Source organism: Prosopis cineraria, unplaced genomic scaffold (genome assembly GCF_029017545.1).
Source record: "Prosopis cineraria cultivar Desert tree isolate PC_DT_omini unplaced genomic scaffold, ASM2901754v1 PC10, whole genome shotgun sequence".
NCBI classification, from domain to species: Eukaryota; Viridiplantae; Streptophyta; class Magnoliopsida; order Fabales; family Fabaceae; genus Prosopis; species Prosopis cineraria.
Window position 1 is genome coordinate 29,729,586 of NW_026555341.1, and position 17,607 is coordinate 29,747,192.

The 17,607-nt window shown below is 34.6% G+C and overlaps 1 protein-coding gene across 4 annotated transcripts; it reads left to right on the top strand.

The window, feature by feature from the left end:
- The first annotated feature begins 6,241 nt into the window (after positions 1-6,241).
- LOC129284654 (cytosolic sulfotransferase 5-like) lies at positions 6,242-17,368 on the top strand. 4 transcript variants are annotated; one of them, XR_008586908.1, is made up of 3 exons: positions 6,242-7,476; positions 8,620-8,725; positions 9,068-9,275. XR_008586908.1 is itself a non-coding variant. In XM_054920185.1 (2 exons), exon 1 carries the CDS (start codon positions 6,395-6,397, stop codon positions 7,460-7,462), a length of 1,068 nt encoding a protein of 355 aa, XP_054776160.1. In that variant the 5' UTR covers positions 6,242-6,394; the 3' UTR covers positions 7,463-7,476; positions 17,350-17,368. The 4 variants fall into 4 exon arrangements, 3 of the variants coding, with proteins under 3 accessions (XP_054776160.1, XP_054776161.1, XP_054776158.1); XM_054920185.1 differs by lacking the exons at positions 8,620-8,725; positions 9,068-9,275 and adding an exon at positions 17,350-17,368; XM_054920186.1 differs by lacking the exons at positions 8,620-8,725; positions 9,068-9,275 and adding an exon at positions 17,244-17,262.
- Positions 17,369-17,607: the final 239 nt, after the last annotated feature.

The window sequence follows — 17,607 nt, forward strand, 5'->3', positions numbered from 1 at the left end:
GAATGTGGAAATGACGCATGGTAGAAGTTTGTCTTCTGAACTATCATATGACAGCAGATTTTGCTATCATATGCGCCATGAATCATTGTGTTCCACACCGCAAAATATAGCATAGAGAAGAACAAAGCTCATGAATTTGTACCACATGCTACAACACATGGCACTTTTCTAGGGGAAATTAGTTGAGTCTAGATGAGTCTTGAATGATGTTTATGCTTCCATTAGCCCTCTTATTTGAACATATATTTGATGAAGTTAGGATCCTACATTTTGAAAATAATTTGAGGGCTATTACTTTGATATTATGTGATTGTTGTTTTATGATTGTGTATTTAAGAATAGTAAAGTCCGCCTTGAGTAAGGACTTTACATCTTTCCTCTACATGGTGGTCTTTGAATTGGGAAAATATTTTTCTAAGAAATCCTCTTCATTTCAGCCCATGAATTGATTCTCAAGTACCTTAAAAAGCCATAAAACTACTCTTTAGCTACTCTTTTTAAGTAAAAGTGACAACCCTAGCTTATACATTGTCCACATTCATGCCTATTAGTTTCATGTTTTCACATACCAAGTAAAAGGCATGGAGAAATCAATGGGGGTCCTCACCCATAAGGCTATGAAATTTGGGCAATGAATTAATCAAAGAACATTTGAGTTCAAAAGAAGCCATATCATTAGTAGGCATAAACATGCCATATGGGTTCATGTTCCAATCTAGTGATGTCAAGTCTTTTATGCTTCTTTCTTCCTTAATCTCATGGTTACAATGCACCTCATGTTTACCATTAATATGGTTTTCTCCATCCATATCATCATTAACCTCATGTTCTTGATTAACATGAACTAAATTGTCAAACACAAAATGATTATCCACAAAATCACAATACTTATGACTAGCAGATGCTTTGCCCCTTTTAATTTGCCTTAAAGTTTTTTTCAAGTTCGGGATAGACATCAAGAATGATGCCCTCACTACTTCTACAAAATGCAACCAATATAAGCCAAAGAAACTACAAAAAACAATTAAACAAGCAAATGCATAAAACTAATCAAAAATTTGGAAAAATAAAGAAAAATTGAAAACAAGGGGAAAACGATGGAATTTGACCTAAAACACAAGATCTAATAGCTAAAGTTGTTATTTTTTCTTAGCATGCACAAAAACCTCAAACTAGCAAGCTTCAAAGATTTATGGGTAGTAGCAGCAAAAATTCCAGCAAACAAAGCAAAATTGATAAAAAAAAAAAGTTTTATTTTACATAAATTTTTTGGACAAAATAGAGAAAAATAAAGGAAAAATCAAATGGAAAAAAATTAAAAACACCAAACAATCAATCAAAAATTAATTTAATCCAATTCCCCAACAATGGTACCAAAATTTGATATGTATTAGTCACGTATGCACAAAATGAAACTAAGTAAATACCCTAATGTGCATAAGGAGCAACTTAGATTGAATCCTCTAACTAGTTGGATTTTAAATTGTTTATAAGAATGATTATCAAATGTGCTATTAACAACAAGAGAAACTAGTTTGATTAATTGTATGAAAATGCAACTAAGAATCTACCTAATGTTTATGCAATTTTGGTAAAAATGAGTGAACAAATGAACATGTGTTTGCAACAATAAATGAAAGTGATCCCTAGGAGTATAATATAGAAATCCTCATTCAACAATTAAATATCTAAGGAAATACTCTCAATGGTCAAATGTAGTTCAAGATCATCCCAAACATAACTAACAAAGCCACACACACAACCTTAACCATTACTCCTTTCGTTTCTATTTGTAGGAGAAGCTATCACTTTTTACTCGCTTTTTTATATAAGCAAAATCACCTATTTCAATAAGCATTTATTACACATTTCCTAAATCACCCTTCATAATTTATATTAATGAGAAATGATTAATGCATGCTTATGTCAATTAATATAAGGCATTTTAGTCTATTTTTTTTTATTTTGAGACATAATTATTGTGATTAGCCAACTTTTTTAAATTATGTGATACAGTTTTTTTCCTCTTTTGTATAGAAATGGAGAGAATAGTAGTCATGTAGCAAACTAAATTAGCATTATTAAGCTCCCAATGTGTCATTAGTTAACTGATTGGCTTAGAATAGTACCTAAAACAATGTCTAACCAAGAATTAATTTCTAATTAATCTCAATTAGAACTTGTCAAGGCCTTACAATATAACTATACAATTGCTAATGCCAAGAACATCCAATAATTCAACACAACTATGCATTAAATCATTGACTTCAAAATTAAGCAACAATTTCAGTAACAAATATCCTCAACCAAAATGACAAAGGCATCTAATCAAACACCTTGAGAAGAAAATAAATCAAGAGAAAATAGAGACTGGAAATCCTTGGCCATTGAAGTCCGTGAATTCAATAGTCAATCTATCAATCTCATAGGAATCATGAACCTGTAGCACCACCTCATCACAGCCTCAAATCCAGCTCCAAATGTGCAGAAAAATTCAGCCATTGATGAAAGAAGATGAAGATCTCAGTTGAAGAGAATGGAAGAGAATGACCGAATCAAGATAAAGGTTATTGTGCATATAGAATAAGGAGGAGTTTGCACGGATTGGAATCTGGAAATGGAGGAGAATTCTAGCAGAATCTAGAGAGATGAAGGAGAAGACGATAGAGAGAGATGATAAAGAGAAGGTGGAAAAATGAATGAGCGATCATGTGTGAATTCGGTGATGAGATTGTGAATGTTAGAGTGAGTGAGTGAATCTGATCGTCAATGGAATATCCTCCTGAAATGTGAAGTTTGCTGACAATAAAATCTGGAAATGTGAATTGAGTGCGCGTGATTGTCTTTGATGAGAAGAGGCAGTGAACAAAAAAAATGTGTGTGTAGTGAATTGTGTTAATGAGAGAAAATGGATAAAGGAAGTGGAGAGCACGTGACTTTTAAATCTGATTGTAGTGGAGAAGAGGTGATGAAATCAATTCAATTAATTAGGTGATTGTGAAAGTAAAAGTGAATTTGTGAATGATAGTCACGTGAGGTTTCAATATTTTTGGAATTTATTTTTAAATTCAGAAATTTATGGAAAAAAACCTAAAAGTAAATGGAGAAGAAAGTAAAATAAAAGGAAAGGAAAATAGGAGAAAGAGATTTTGCCACTTCATCCTTTTGCTTTTTAAGAGGAGCCATTATAGAAAGTGATAACGTTATGATCCCGAAGAAAAAGAATTCAAGGTCTGTATGTTTTTTTGCAGGTCATAGAGGATTATGTATGTATGTATGTATGTATGTATGTATCAAGGTCTGATCTGTCGTCAAGTGTTTTTTGGATTTTCTCTTCATATGTGGAAGTGGCTGCTTCACTTGAAGGCAGCCAAGCAATCCTCTGGAGGTGTTCGTGTGGTTTGCTCTCCATTAGCCTTTCTCTAGTCAATGCCCATTGTGGCATCAGGTGTTTTTGAGGGCACATCTTGCTTGGGATATGGCAATACCTTGTGAAATATCCTTTGATGGAAAGTTTATTTCAGCTTCTATTTTCTATTGATGTGACTGTGTCCTACATGGCATTTACTTCAAGATTCATGTTGCTTGCTTACAGCTCTTTTCAGTTTTATTTACAAGCTAAATTATGCTTCTTGTTTTTCCCTGTCCATGTAAAACTAGTCATCTAGTTAATTTGTGTTTTTACATGTACTCTTTTTTACCTTAATTATCTATCTAATCTCTATATCAAAAGACAAATTTTAATTTAAAGTTGTATAGTGTGTGTATGAGTGGCAAATTATAAATGGAGTTATGTACAGCGTATTGTACAAACTAATGAAGAACATTATGTTCTTTGATTTCTCTCCCCGATAAGTTCTCTTTCTCTTTTGTTTTTGTTAGTTTTTATATTTTTTGCTATATATCCAATGTTATAACTAATTTTATATATGTACATATATAGATTAATGGGAAGAGATGCTTCGAAAGAGTATTTTCGAAACTGTCCAAAGATAAAAGACAAATCTCCCAATGTCACATACTGACCAGCTGGGACAAGTAGACATGACATGTGATGTGATTATCTTTGTATGGATGCTTTTTTCCTCTGTGAAGATGAGTTCGACCCACAGTCAAGTCTCACGGATCATATTTCCGTGATCGTGTAAAGACCAAGATAATAAACGATCCATTGGTTAGCCTCGTACAATATGGGTAAAGAAGGCAACATTGGCATTGAGGGTGTTCTGCCTCAGTCTTCGGACTGAGTGCACAACTGGTCGGGGGCTAGTGCTGCCTCCCTGATGAGCCCATGGCAGGGCGAAACCAGTGTGATCCGTATGTAGTAAGGCTTGTCCTGAGGATTATGGGGTCCTCCAGGACGCCGCACGAGCGCCGTGTGCCGCGCCAGACTCTCAGCCCGTGACAGAGTGGTATTAGAGCAGGACGTACTTTACTGCCGTGTGCCTGTGGGGTCCCACGTAGGGACTGGTCGACCTCGGTACCGCTCCAGAAAGGCCTCCGAGTAGGTGGATTCAAAAGTGGGGACTCGAACGGGAAGGTTGGCCGTTGTCGACTCCACTCCTGTTGGCTCGCGGGTGCGAGTGAGTCCGAAGAGTGCAGGACTCGGGTGGCCACTCAGCAGTAAGCTGATGTGTTTGTGGCAGTACTGTACGTACGATCCTTGGGCGGAGTCTTTCTCCCCTAGCACAAGGGCGTGCTAGATTGGGTGTGGGAGAATGTCACGGATGATATCTCCGTGACCGTGTAAAGACCAAGATAATGAACGATCCGCTAGTTAGCCTCACACAATATGGGTAAAGGGGGTGACATTGGCATTGGGGGTGTTCTGCCTCAGTCTTCAGACTGAGTGCACAACTGGTCGGGGGCGAGTGCTGCCTCCCTGATGAGCCCATGGCAGGGCGAAACCAGTGTGATCCGTATGTGATAAGGCTTGTCCTGAGGACTATGAGGTCCTCCAGGACGCCGCACGGGCGCCGTGTGTTGCGCCAGACTTTCAGCCCGTGACACAAGGCTTCGAAGTTCAAAGTTCAGAAGCATAAATATAACTAGTAAAGTATTATATATCTTGATCTATGTGTATATTACACGCACGCACGCACGCACAGGGTATAGCACAAGGTTATACGCTGGAGATCTCCTATGTTCCCATATGAACTCCGTTTGGAGAGATTGGAGGAATCGAGTTTGACTCGATTAATTGGGACCATCTTCTTTACTCCACAAACTTCAAATTGATTTACAGCTGTAGTCCTTTGTCTTATGGGCGTCATTGAAAACGACACATCGTAAGCTATCTTTAATTTGAAGACCCCACTCTGATCACCTAAGCATTTCAATTCTTTACTTTTATTCCAATCAACCACCACAAATTCTGCATATATATTCCCTCCAGATTTTAAATATAAACAAAACTTTTATGTGATTTTTTTTAAAGAAAATCATATATTTTAATCTCAACACTTTACTCATATTTTATTATAAATTTTTATATTTTTTAATATTTTAGGTCCTTATATTTTTATTTTTTGATGTTTTACATTCTCTACAATTTATTCATTTAAAGATCTAAAACATAGAAAAATAAAAGTACAAGGACCCAAAACATCGAAAAAAGTACATAAACTTATAGCAAAACACGAACAAAATGTAAGGACCAAAATGTATGTTTTTTTTTCTTATTAAGCAAAACAACAATTTTCAAGAAAAATTTATTGTATCTTTCGCCTTAATCAGGGCCTTCATCAAATGATAATGTCATTAAATTAGGATAAAAGAATGACTATTTAATCATGAGGGTATTTTAGTCCAAACATTTCAATTTCATATATAATTATAAAGATTAATCAACTTTCTTAAACTGCATGAATTGATTAAATTTTTCTTATTTTTAAAAACAGATGGAGTATTAATTAGCATGCATAATAATTGTATTTATATATAAGAGGAAAAAGAAAAAGTATTTATTTTGATTATATTTATAAAATATCTCAATGATTATTGTGTCTATGATTGCCTTTATATCTCTATTAAATGTTGGGAAGATTATTATATATTAAAATAATTTATTTTTAAAATATGTACATTTAATATGTATAAAATAAAAAATTTATTGAATTTTTATATAAAGTTAATGAAATTTAAGAAAATCAGTAAAAATGCTGGAAGTGAGAGGCACAACCATCTCGTCTCTTATAAATAATAGTAATGGCCAACAATTTCCTATACATAGTCTGAACATTATACCATTGATAAAAATTCTCACTAGCTGCTCAGCGCCATCACTTCCGTATCTAACTATTCTCTCTCTCTCTCTCTCTCTCTCTACACCATGCATAAAAATTCTAACTGCCATCATTTCTGTACTTAACAACTCCCCCCATCTTTTGTACCTATGGAAGTAGAAAACTCTGAACCCGACTCTGATCTCACTGTGTCTGTTCTTCCCCAGAACTACCAGGAAGCTGATGATGATCAAGACCTACACCCTCAAGAATGCCAAGATTTCATAGACACCTTGCCTACTGTACTGGATTACCATGGGATCCAGCTTTGCCAATACCAAGGCTTTTGGTATCCCAAGAGGATTATGCATGGAGTCCTCCAATGTCAGAACCACTTTCAAGCCCTTCACTCTGATTTCCTCCTTATTTCCTTTCCCAAATCTGGCATTACATGGCTTAAAGCCCTTGTTTTCTCCATAATCAATCGAAAGACCCATTATCCAGATCCGACCCGAACTAGTCATCATCCTCTTCACCCTCTCCTCACTTCAAACCCTCATGCTCTTGTACCTTTCTTGGAGATCAAACTATACCTTCAACAAACAAAGCCAGATCTAAGCTCGTTTCCAGCACCGAGGATATTCGCAAGCCATTTCCCATACATTTCATTGTCGGAATCTGCAAAGCAAGTAGGGTGTAAGATAGTGTACTTGTGTAGAAATCCTAAAGACATCTTTGCCTCACTCTGGCATTTCAGGAAGAATATTAAACCAGAAACCAAAGGGTCTAATTCGATTGAGAATTTCTTTGAGGAGTTTTGTGGAGGAGTGAGTAGTTATGGGCCATTTTGGGATCACATGTTGGGATACTATAAAGAGAGTTTAGAGAGGCCAGGGAAGATAAAGTTTTTGAGATTTGAGGAGCTGAAGAACGAACCAGTTAAGATTTTGAAGGAGCTTGCTGAGTTTTTAGGACATGGTTTTTCGAAGGAGGAGGAAGAAGAAAATGGTGATGATGATGTGGTGAATGATATATTGAAGCTTTGTAGTTTTGAGAATTTGAGCAATCTAGAAGTGAATAAAAATGGAAAGTCAATTGCAATGTTTGGAGTAGAGAATAGGGATTATTTTATACGTGGGGTAGTGGGAGATTGGAAAAATCATCTCACGTTTGACATGGCAGAACGGCTTGATGTTATATCTCAAGAGAAGCTAGCAAAACATGGCTTGAAGATCTAGTCCCACACACGCAGGTGCTTTGTTCAATTCATGTTTGATAATAAAATGAATGCCAGTGATTCATTATTCTGTACATGTTGCTGCTAAAGCTAAAACTATTATCTGCTTCCCTCCTCGTTGATCTGTGTTTATGTATGTTATTGATTAGGAAATGATTTTCTTATATAAACCGACTCAACTTAAATAATAGTAAAACTTATCAGATATTGCTCGCCTCTGTACATATCTTCTTCCCAGATTTTACTATAAACAAATACGTAGATATCACCCTCCACCCCGCCAAACCCCCTCCTTGAAAGCAGATCCAGAATATATATAGCAGCAGGGCTTCTTAAATGACATGGACTGTTTGGGCCATCAATATTCCTGACACTGCTGAGTTTGCAACAATGGCAAATTGTTCAAAGCTTTGCAATTTTGATCAGCTGTTTCCAGGCTAGTTTTGCTGTGAGTTCCTGTACTACCAAATGGCAGCCTCGTCAGAATTCTGCACATGGAACTGCCTGCTCCCCCCCCCCCGGGGGGGGGGTTTAGAACCAAAAGAAAAGGGTCAAACCTTGGTCAGAGAAAAGAAAGGGGAGTACCAGGTTGCCCTTTATAAGCCGAAAAAGCTTCTAAAATTAATATTTTAAAATCTGCATTCATACTTCAAAATTAGAATTTAGGTTCCTTATTTCAAATTTTTGAACATTACATTTTATATTTTAAAAAATTAAGAAATGCAAAAAAAATTCGGGTTTATGATCCCCCTAAGCCCATCAATACTGACAAAAAAAATTAAGCCCATCAATAAGTGCTATCTCAAAGAAATGAAGCAATGATCATTTTTTGAGCTCATCCTGATCATGTGTTGATGTACTCCAAAAAGACCAAAACAGAGTTTGGACTTTTGGAAGGGTCACTACTGGGTCCGAGAGAAGATGATGGTATTGAGCATTAAGGAGCCTAAAAGCAAAGCTAGTTAGGATTTTGATGGACCTATAATGTCGTGTGTGATATTTAGATGCCTGGAAGTGAAATTTTACTAGAAAAAAAGGTGGTCGGAACAGAGAAACACACACGCACTCTCTTTCAGGCATCGAGAAGTTGAGTATTCCTGGAGCTTAAGGTTATATCTTCAATAAATTACCTGTTTGCTCATGTTTTTCTTCTCCCAGGTGGCCATGGTCGGCAAGCATGTGACAACTATTAACAAAAGAAGGTGGTGAATTTGAAGGGGAGAGAGATAACGCAAGAAGCGTTTCGTTTCAATATTTGGCAAAAGTTCGTTTATTAAAGTTTATTTATCAAAAAATGAGTTTGATAAAAGTTAATTATTATAAGTTTATAACGATATTTATATTTAAATATATATTTTCTAATGTCAGATAGCATATGATGAAAAGTATATTTAGAAGTATAACTACTAAAAAGAACATAGTTTTATGCATATATGATTTTTTTTATTTAAAACTTGATTTTTGAATATATATATATATATATAATATAAAGATTTGATATAGTGAATTTATATAATAAAAATGCATAAATAACATAAATTTTGAAATATTAAAATATATAAAATAAAATGTATATATACTGATCATTACTTTTCTGTGGGGGCAGAACTCATGCATGGTAGTCCCAAAGATTCTTGTTTGAGTAAAGCTGTATATTCTTCTCTAGCCAAAGCAAGATCTTCTGGATTCATCCCAAGATATGATGCTTTTATTGGATTAACATATTCATTCTTCTTGAAAGGGAGTTTAATGAAAAACTCTTTGTTCTTTCATAAATGAGATGGATGTTGAAATTGATTATGACTTTCACAGCATGATTCAAGGAGTTGATCCCTGATATGTTCATATCCTGGAGGAGCCTTTTGAATTTCCATAATACTTGGGATATCAATGTATTCCTTGAAAAACTATTTGAACCGAATACCCTTAGTAACATGGGCTCACACACACATGGATCATTGGTTAGATTCTTTCTGATGCACAGGTTCCTCAAAGAGGCAAGTGCACAGCATACTTGTATCTAGATATGACAGAAATAGGACATTAAGGAATCAAGCTTTTAGGAGAGAGAAAGAGTTTCCAAACAAGTTCTGCCTTCTAAGAAAATCGAAACCTCCTTATATAGACATAATATAGAAGATCAGGACAGATGGTGCATGATTACAATTGGACAAACTTTAATCACATGCCTGGTTACTTTATATAAAATAAAAGTAAAAACAGGATGACATAACTAAAAGCAAACTGCTTTATCCAAAAGTCAAAAGTGACTTTTAAAAAAGTGGCTACAAGATAGATTCTTAAAAGAAGATATGACTAAAAGCACATTCATTCCGTGATTGGCACAGGCTTTTGTGGATGCACTCTTAGTTGTATTCTAGGTTGAGCCAACTTTTTTCTTTCTTGTGGCGCCTTCTTGCTGCAAGACTATTGCACATGGGTTCTTCAAGTTATTCATCAAAGTCTTGATCCATATCCTGAGTAAGTCCTGGGGGTGTTGTGTTCTTTAACTCTGGGAAAAGTTAATAAGTTTAAGTCTCTATCTGATATGGGTCTTGATTGTCTGGTGAGAATGATGGAGGTGTAGATGATGATTCTCCATTATAGGATTCCATCCAAGTAAAGTATCTTGTTCGTACAGCAAGGCTTGTGAACCATTTAGGGAATTCATACTGAATAGATGGAGACGGGACACTTAGAAGTAAAAGTTGATGGAGTATTGGACCAAGAGATGTGCACTTTAGATTAGGATCTGAAACTGGATAATTATTCATTTCACATAAAAATTCTTTTAATTCAATTAAAGTGGAGTCTTCTTATGTTATCCAAGTAGTCTTCTACAGGCATGCTTAGTTGGCTATGTAAAGCTTTCATTTACTGTCAAGGTGATAAGGATGATGAACCACAAACAAAGAGTAGGCATTTTGTTCCTGGAATGGAATTTTCCATAATAGTTCTTCTTAGACTACTCAGCAAAGTTCTTTGCACCATCTAAAAATAGGTACAACCCATTCAAAGAGCTTCCATAAGTTTGAATCTTCATGGGCTGAGTCATATAGATAATGAAATATCTACAGGGGAGTAACAGCTATAACATCAATATAAAGAGAGGATAAAAACCAAATATGCCACATGAGTTCATCCGGAATATGACCTCTAATAAAAGGAATAGCAAGGTAAGGAGCTTGAATATCAAAATATTTAAGTTGGGGTTGAATTTGGGTTTTTTGAAGGAGGATGTGGAGCGAGTAAGACAAACTCCTTTTGGATAGCTTTTGGACTTCTAGGACAACAGTTAGATTATGATCTGGTGGAAGAACTAAATTGCTGGGCATAATGTTTAAGATGAATAGGGGTGGTTTTTTTAGAAGGGTGATGAGATTGTTTTTCTTTTGAGGTCTAGTGGGGTAATCAGTAATGGTATCGTGATTTCCCTTGATGTGTCAGACTTTGAATTTATAGCAGGAAAACTAGTCTTTCCATTGAAGGAGTTGGGCTATAGGGAGGATTTTCCTAGTTTGTTCTAAAATTTTTGGGAATGACATATTGTCCATTTCTATCACAAAGTAGTAAGGGCTGAGGTAGAAGTTGAATTTTTCAATGCCACATTTCACAACTAGGACTTCTTTGTAAGCTATATGGTAATGCTTTTCAGAGGGTAAGATTTTTGAATTTCCATAATACTTGGGATAACAATGTATTTCTTGAAAAACTTTTTAAACCGAATACCCTTAGGGAGTTTCTACAGGTCTTTGGTTTCTCTATACACATTAAATCCGACAAGAATGTCTTTAGTAGGGAGATGGTTTTCAAGAACTTTTGTCCAGTATGTGCATCCAAGGAAGAATCTTATACTAATTTTTCTTTTGATAATAAGATCTATCTTGAAAAGCTTATCATCAACCATGACAAAATACTCATTATAAGGAATCCATTCTTCTCAAGGGAGAATGTGGGGTTTCATAATATTTATGCAAGAACCAATATCCATGAAGGCAATGACAAAGACAGAGACATCAAATTTGGAAGGTAATATCTAGATTTTTACATTAGGCTGTGGTAGTTGAGGTGGATAGTATGGTTGATTGAGATTTATAAGGCCTGAGGGAGTTGGGTTTAAAAGGGATGGATTAGGGCTTTTAATTTGGCTAGGCCCAATGGCATAAAGAGGTGTGTATCGATAGGGATACTATTCATCATCTAAGCTATCATCAGAGACTAGTAAAACATAGTGAGTATCTTTATCCTTTTCTAATTTCTCTTCAAGAACAAATTCAACATTCTAACCATCGTTGAAAGGAATGACAATCTTAAAGGATTGCAATAACTTCATATCTCTTTTGGATTTGTTAGGACATGTTTTTGCACATCAGTCTTATTTATTAGTCTTGGAGGTTCATTGTTTAAAGAATATAAAGAGACAACACTTTCTTTGTCTGAATGGTTTGTGCCTGTATTTATGAAAATGAGTTTTCATTTTGCAGAAGCAAAGATCACTTTCTTTGCACTTAATCTTCAAATAGGGTTTTTTACAGACTTACTAAAGTCTTAGCTTTCTTTTCAACATAAACTTCAGAAATTGTTGTTGTCGCAAAGCTTATCCAAAGTAGACAAGGCTAGTTGATAGATTTCTCCAAGAAAGACTTGTGACATATCTCTCCTTAGTGCATTAATTGCTCTATGCAGTTCTGGTTAGAGTTCTTCTAGTAATGAAGTAATAAATTGTCTAGTCATAGTGGGAAAGGTTGAATAAGACTCTTAAATAGTTTTGAACTAGTCTTGGGCTAGATCTGCTTCTATTTGCTATAATTGCTTCTTTACCTTATAATTTTTTTTTGTTTTCTAAAGTATTCTAGCCCATCATATTCTTGGTTGATAAACCTGCAGAGTTATTCATCTAGTTTATGTTCTTGTTTGTAGAGTCTTTGGTATAAATTCTTTACTTAGTCATTAGTTTGATTAACCTGTGAAGTCAAGTTTTCTATTGTACTTGTCAAATGATCAAGCTTGGAATCTATCCTGTAAAGAACTCTATTTTGACTGACAGCATTTTGAGACAGCCAATTGAGAACTTCTTTAGTTGGTGTAACAAGCTTGAGAGTGCCTTGAGGAGTCACTTTTGTCTATAGGACAGAAGGTCTACTGATCACCTTTATCTTATTATCCGATTTCTTTTAAGAGGAGGAAATTGTTCCTTATAGGGTTTCATCATTGTGATACAAGGCAAAGCTTGTACTAGTGCAGGCAAGATTATGGAATGGCTAGTATCACTAGATTTAGTTTTTCTAGAGGGAGGAGGTCTTTATGGCCAAGTTATTTAAGAAGTTTGAAAAAAGTACTTCTTTTTGTAGGAGGGTTTGGAGGTAACACCCACTTTCTCTTTATAGGTTGTTTAAGGCTATGGTTATCATTATCATCTTTTGGAGGTTGCTTATGTACACATAAGGATCTAGGATGTTTAGGCTTCCTAATTCTTCTCCTTTATCTAGAACTATAGTCATCATTATCAGAATCATTCCTGAGGTAGCAGTCACAACTGAGATCACACATTTTTAGAACACAATCCTAAATAAAGTGACTATAGATATGTGAAATATAAATAGGTTGAGCATCTACATCAAACCACTCGATCGGAAGGTGTTCTTTGTCTGCAGAAAATGTTGGAGAAATAGACATAATCCTACCAGAGATCTAGTTTGAGTTTTGAGTTCTAGGCTTTTTAAAGATAAATTTAACAGTTCATCTTACATCCTTAACAAAATAGGAGGTTCTGTAGTATGAACATCTCTTTAAACACCATAGAACTATTTTTCATAGTTATTGATCTATTCCAAAGGCATCATGTCAGCTAATTGTTCAGTATGTAGCTATCTTGGAATTTATAAAATTGATAAATCCTCTGAATTGTTTGCAACCATAAACAAAGCATTACTAGTTGCATTAGGAAAATTGAGAGCAAATGAATAATCTTAGAGTCTAAAGATTATCTAGTGGTAAAGAATGGCCATAGTAGCATTAGGTTCCTATTTAGCTCCATGAATTTGGATTTGAACTTTTAGTCCCTTAGGAAGAGTCTTGTCAATGAGTTTGATGTTGAAATCAGGTGCTACAATAAGAATTATGCTTCCTTGGTTGAGGGTAGTCAACATGGCTTCGATTAAAGTGTTACCATATGACTTGAAGGTAGTATTTAACAAAGGAACCTTAGTTGTAGCTGCCATACCATTTCTTCCATGAAAGGTAAGGATAAGGTGAATAGCTCCAACATGAAGGTGGGTGCAACCCTAGTTGATCCATCCATCAATTAAAGGTTAAGCAATATTAAGGGTAATGTATTGTTCAGCCGTGGTAGTAGAAATACCACACTAATCCATACTGGATGTCTGGATTACTTCTTTAGATGAGGTCGGTTTGAGTGAATCAAAATCCTGATACCTTAAGTGAAAGAGTTTCCTTGATGGTAAAGTTTATAAGGATTAAGAAAAGGAAGTTGTGTTACCTGGGATACAAGCATCTTCAAGGACAATAGTGTATTTTATAAGATTTTCTATTTTTTGGGAAAGGGTTCTTTTTACAATGGAAGGAAGACGTTCAAAAGAAAAAGCTGAAGAAAGGCGAATAGGGTCAAGGGTTGTGGTAGAACTTTCTAATAAAGAGCCTTTTGGGAATCCACTCATATTTCTAACAACAATGTATTATAATGGTTATCATTATTAAGTAAGGTGTATTTAAGTAACCATTGTTCTCTTAACTAAAGTTAAAGCATTGCCATTTTACCACTCTAAAATAGGATCAAATTTTTAAAAGTCCATCTGTAAATGATAAAAGGAACTCTGATGAGTGTTGAGGAAAGGCATATTCAAGTGGATTTGAGGTGGACTTTTTAAATGGAATATTTGAGAGAAATTTAAATCCAAACAACTTTGTAGTCTCTCATGTTTCAATAACTCCCCCCCCAATCCTCTTAGACTAAATAGAAAGCAAATGAACTAATTCATCACATAAATAAAGGATATCAGGGAAATTAGTTTTTTTCATAAAAAATGTATAATGTTTTCCTCTAAATATAAATTAAGAATATATATATATATATATATATCCTTTCAATAATTAACATTTAGAGTACTACCAAAATTTATATAATATACAAGATGCTAACTATAGAAGTAGTTTCAAAAAATAATAATAGGAGATAAAAACATTGAAGTTGAAGTCACAAAACCCTCACGCCCCCTAGTATACATACATACATACATACATACATACATACATGTAGGATGAAAGGAAGAAGAGAATTTAAAAGTAAAGAAGTATTAAAAAAAATTAAATTAACTTGATATTTGATGACTCTCTATATTTTTATATATTTTAAAGAGTTTTATTAATCTTTTAGAGATTCAGTTAGTTTTTCTTTTTGTTTATTTGTCTTGTATTTAGTGTTTATTTTGGTGTTAATTAGCTTATCTTGTAAATATTGTGTTTTGATTTTGTTTGAGAGTATTTTCTTTTATTAATTTGAGTCATTTTGGATTTTAGAAAACTCTATAAGAGCTTGGAAGAGGTGGAGAAGTAAAATATAATGAATTTAATAAGGAAATTAAATTGTTATGATCACCCGCTATAACAGCTACCACAACTGGTCAGTATTATAAGGCAAATTTTGAACCAAAAATAGAGCCTGCTACGGCAGGTTTCGTACCAAAAATGCACAGCATTAGTTTTTCTATTTGATAAAAGAGGGAAACTAGGGTTTTTTGAAAGAGGCTTCATTTTTTACATTCTCTAAAGGTCCAAAGGCGATTTTGGAGAACTTGGGGCAATTTTGGAACTTGGGAGCAAGATAACTTATCACCATTCACGATTCTATTGAGTTTTTCTTCACTTTTCTCCTTCTTTCTCCTATGTATCTGATTTGGTCCCATTATTCTACCATTTTGAGATTGTATTTAGCTATATGTGGCTGAATCTTGATGCTCTAGAGTCCTATGAACTCATTTGCTCTGATTGTATCTTGATTTACCGATTACTTTGTGATTAATGGACGTTTTATGTTTTAATTCCAATTTTTATTTGTGTTGCTTGATGATTGGCCACCATTAAGTGATAATTTGGAGGAATAGAATGAACATGGGAAAGAAATTTCTGTTTGGACTATTGGAATTGAATGCTTATGATTAACTATAGTTAATTTGTCTCTAGGAGAAAAATGTACTTAAAGGACCTAAGTAGTTAGAAGGGATTTAAACTTAATGCTCTTACTCTAATTTTGGTAAGAAATTGTTGGATTAGAATTAAGTAGAATTTTGGGTAATTGAAAGATATTCAAGATTAATTATAGTGTCCCAACCCTTAAAACTAAAATTAAAATCAATTTAATTAATAAGTTAAGTGCAATGGAGCAAATGAGGAGTTAGAACTCTAGGGTGCTTTCCTAATCGTTTCTTGATAGAGTGCTTTAAAATCTTAGTTTCTTACTTTACTTGTTATTTTATTTTTTCAAGTTGAATCATTCATCACTTTAATTTGCTTGGTTTACATGAATGAAATTGGGATTTAATGCCTATTTGCCAATTTAATTAATTCTCTATGGAATCGACCTTGATGCATTACTATATTGCATATTGACCCTGTACACTTGCGGTGTTCATTTAGTTTCTGTGTGCATCAACATTGTAGGAATATAATTAATTTACATTCTAGAGTACATAAATACTACCAACTAAGGAATAAAATCAGTGTTTTCCTTATCTCTCTCTTTTCAATTCTCTCTTCTCTCTTGAAACATTGACAAGATAATATCTTTTTTATATCATATAAAGATTCAAGTATACTCTATCTCTATAAGGAACCTGTGCATCTGAAAGAATCTGATCACAATCTATAAGTGTGAACCATATTCATATGCTTAAAGATCTATGTTTTTTGTATCAAGGAATTGAGGATTCCCGTGGAAGGCCTTAACCTAGATCAAGGTATAGAGACCCAAGATCTCTAGGTCTATAGGGCAGTTTTGATATTTTTCTTTAAAATATTTTTTAAAAAATGCTAAATTTTATTATTTCAAAATTTTAAGATGTCAAAATGTTTTTTATTTTATGTAGAAGTCAAAAATCTAAAAACAAAATAAAATAAAATTGGGAAGAAAAGGCATTACATAAAGCATTAGAGAAAAACACGACCAAGTGGAAATTCAAACTTTTGCTTTATCATGTTATTAGGACTAACTCAAACCTAACCACAAACCCCCATTTTTATGTATTTAAATGTGAAAAATGACCTAGTCTATATGAGCCGGCCTGCTCACTTCTCTTGGTCATTTGCCACTTCACTTCTCTTCCCTTAGTGGCTGTATCATGTGTTGCTGTGTACTCCAAAACGAGTTTAGGCTTTTGGAGGGGTCGCTACAGGGCCCGAGAGAAGATAATGTTAGAGAATCACAGCATAAGCAAGGAATCTCATCATGGCAGGGAACTGGATTTCAAAGCAGCTGCCCTGAAGCATAGGGCACTCGTTCTTGTCAATGAAGTCGTGCTGCAAAATGCCTGGTTGATTTGTCACTCGTTAAATCATTTGAAGTGCAGGAGATTTTGAAGTCTCAACACTTCAGATGTATCTAAAAAGCGAGCTAGTTTGGGCTTAGATGGACCTATGTTGTTGTGCAATCGATATTAAAGGCTCTATAGTTCAGAGAATTTTAGTAGCCTTGAAGTGAAATAAATAACACTTGAAAAAAAGAAACGGTGGTCGGGACTGAGAGTAATAAACATATATGCACCTTTCAGGCGTAGAGAAGTTAAGAATTCCTGGAGCTTCAGATTAACTACATGAAAAGGTTTGGCTTCTATCTTCAATAATGATCTGTTATCTCATGTTTCTTTCTTCTCCCAGGTTGTTACCTATGAAGAAGTTCACAGGGACCAATGCAGATAGAAATGGCTAAAATGGGAACTTGTGGTGAGTTGTTACTGCTATGAATAACATTTTTCACAGGTTGCAATTCTCCCCCAAAAAGAAAAGTGGTCAATTTGACGAGAGTAGGAGAGAACGTAGCCTTTCAATAACTATTTGTTTACTTTCCTTGTGCATACACACACACACTCACGCTTGCACTAAATGTAGGAGCAAATTAACTAATTCGTCAAATAA

What these genes read in the sequence shown, in the direction of transcription:
- LOC129284654 (XM_054920185.1), top strand. Translation starts at nt 6,395, where the DNA reads ATGGAAGTAGAAAACTCTGAACCCGACTCTGATCTCACTGTGTCTGTT.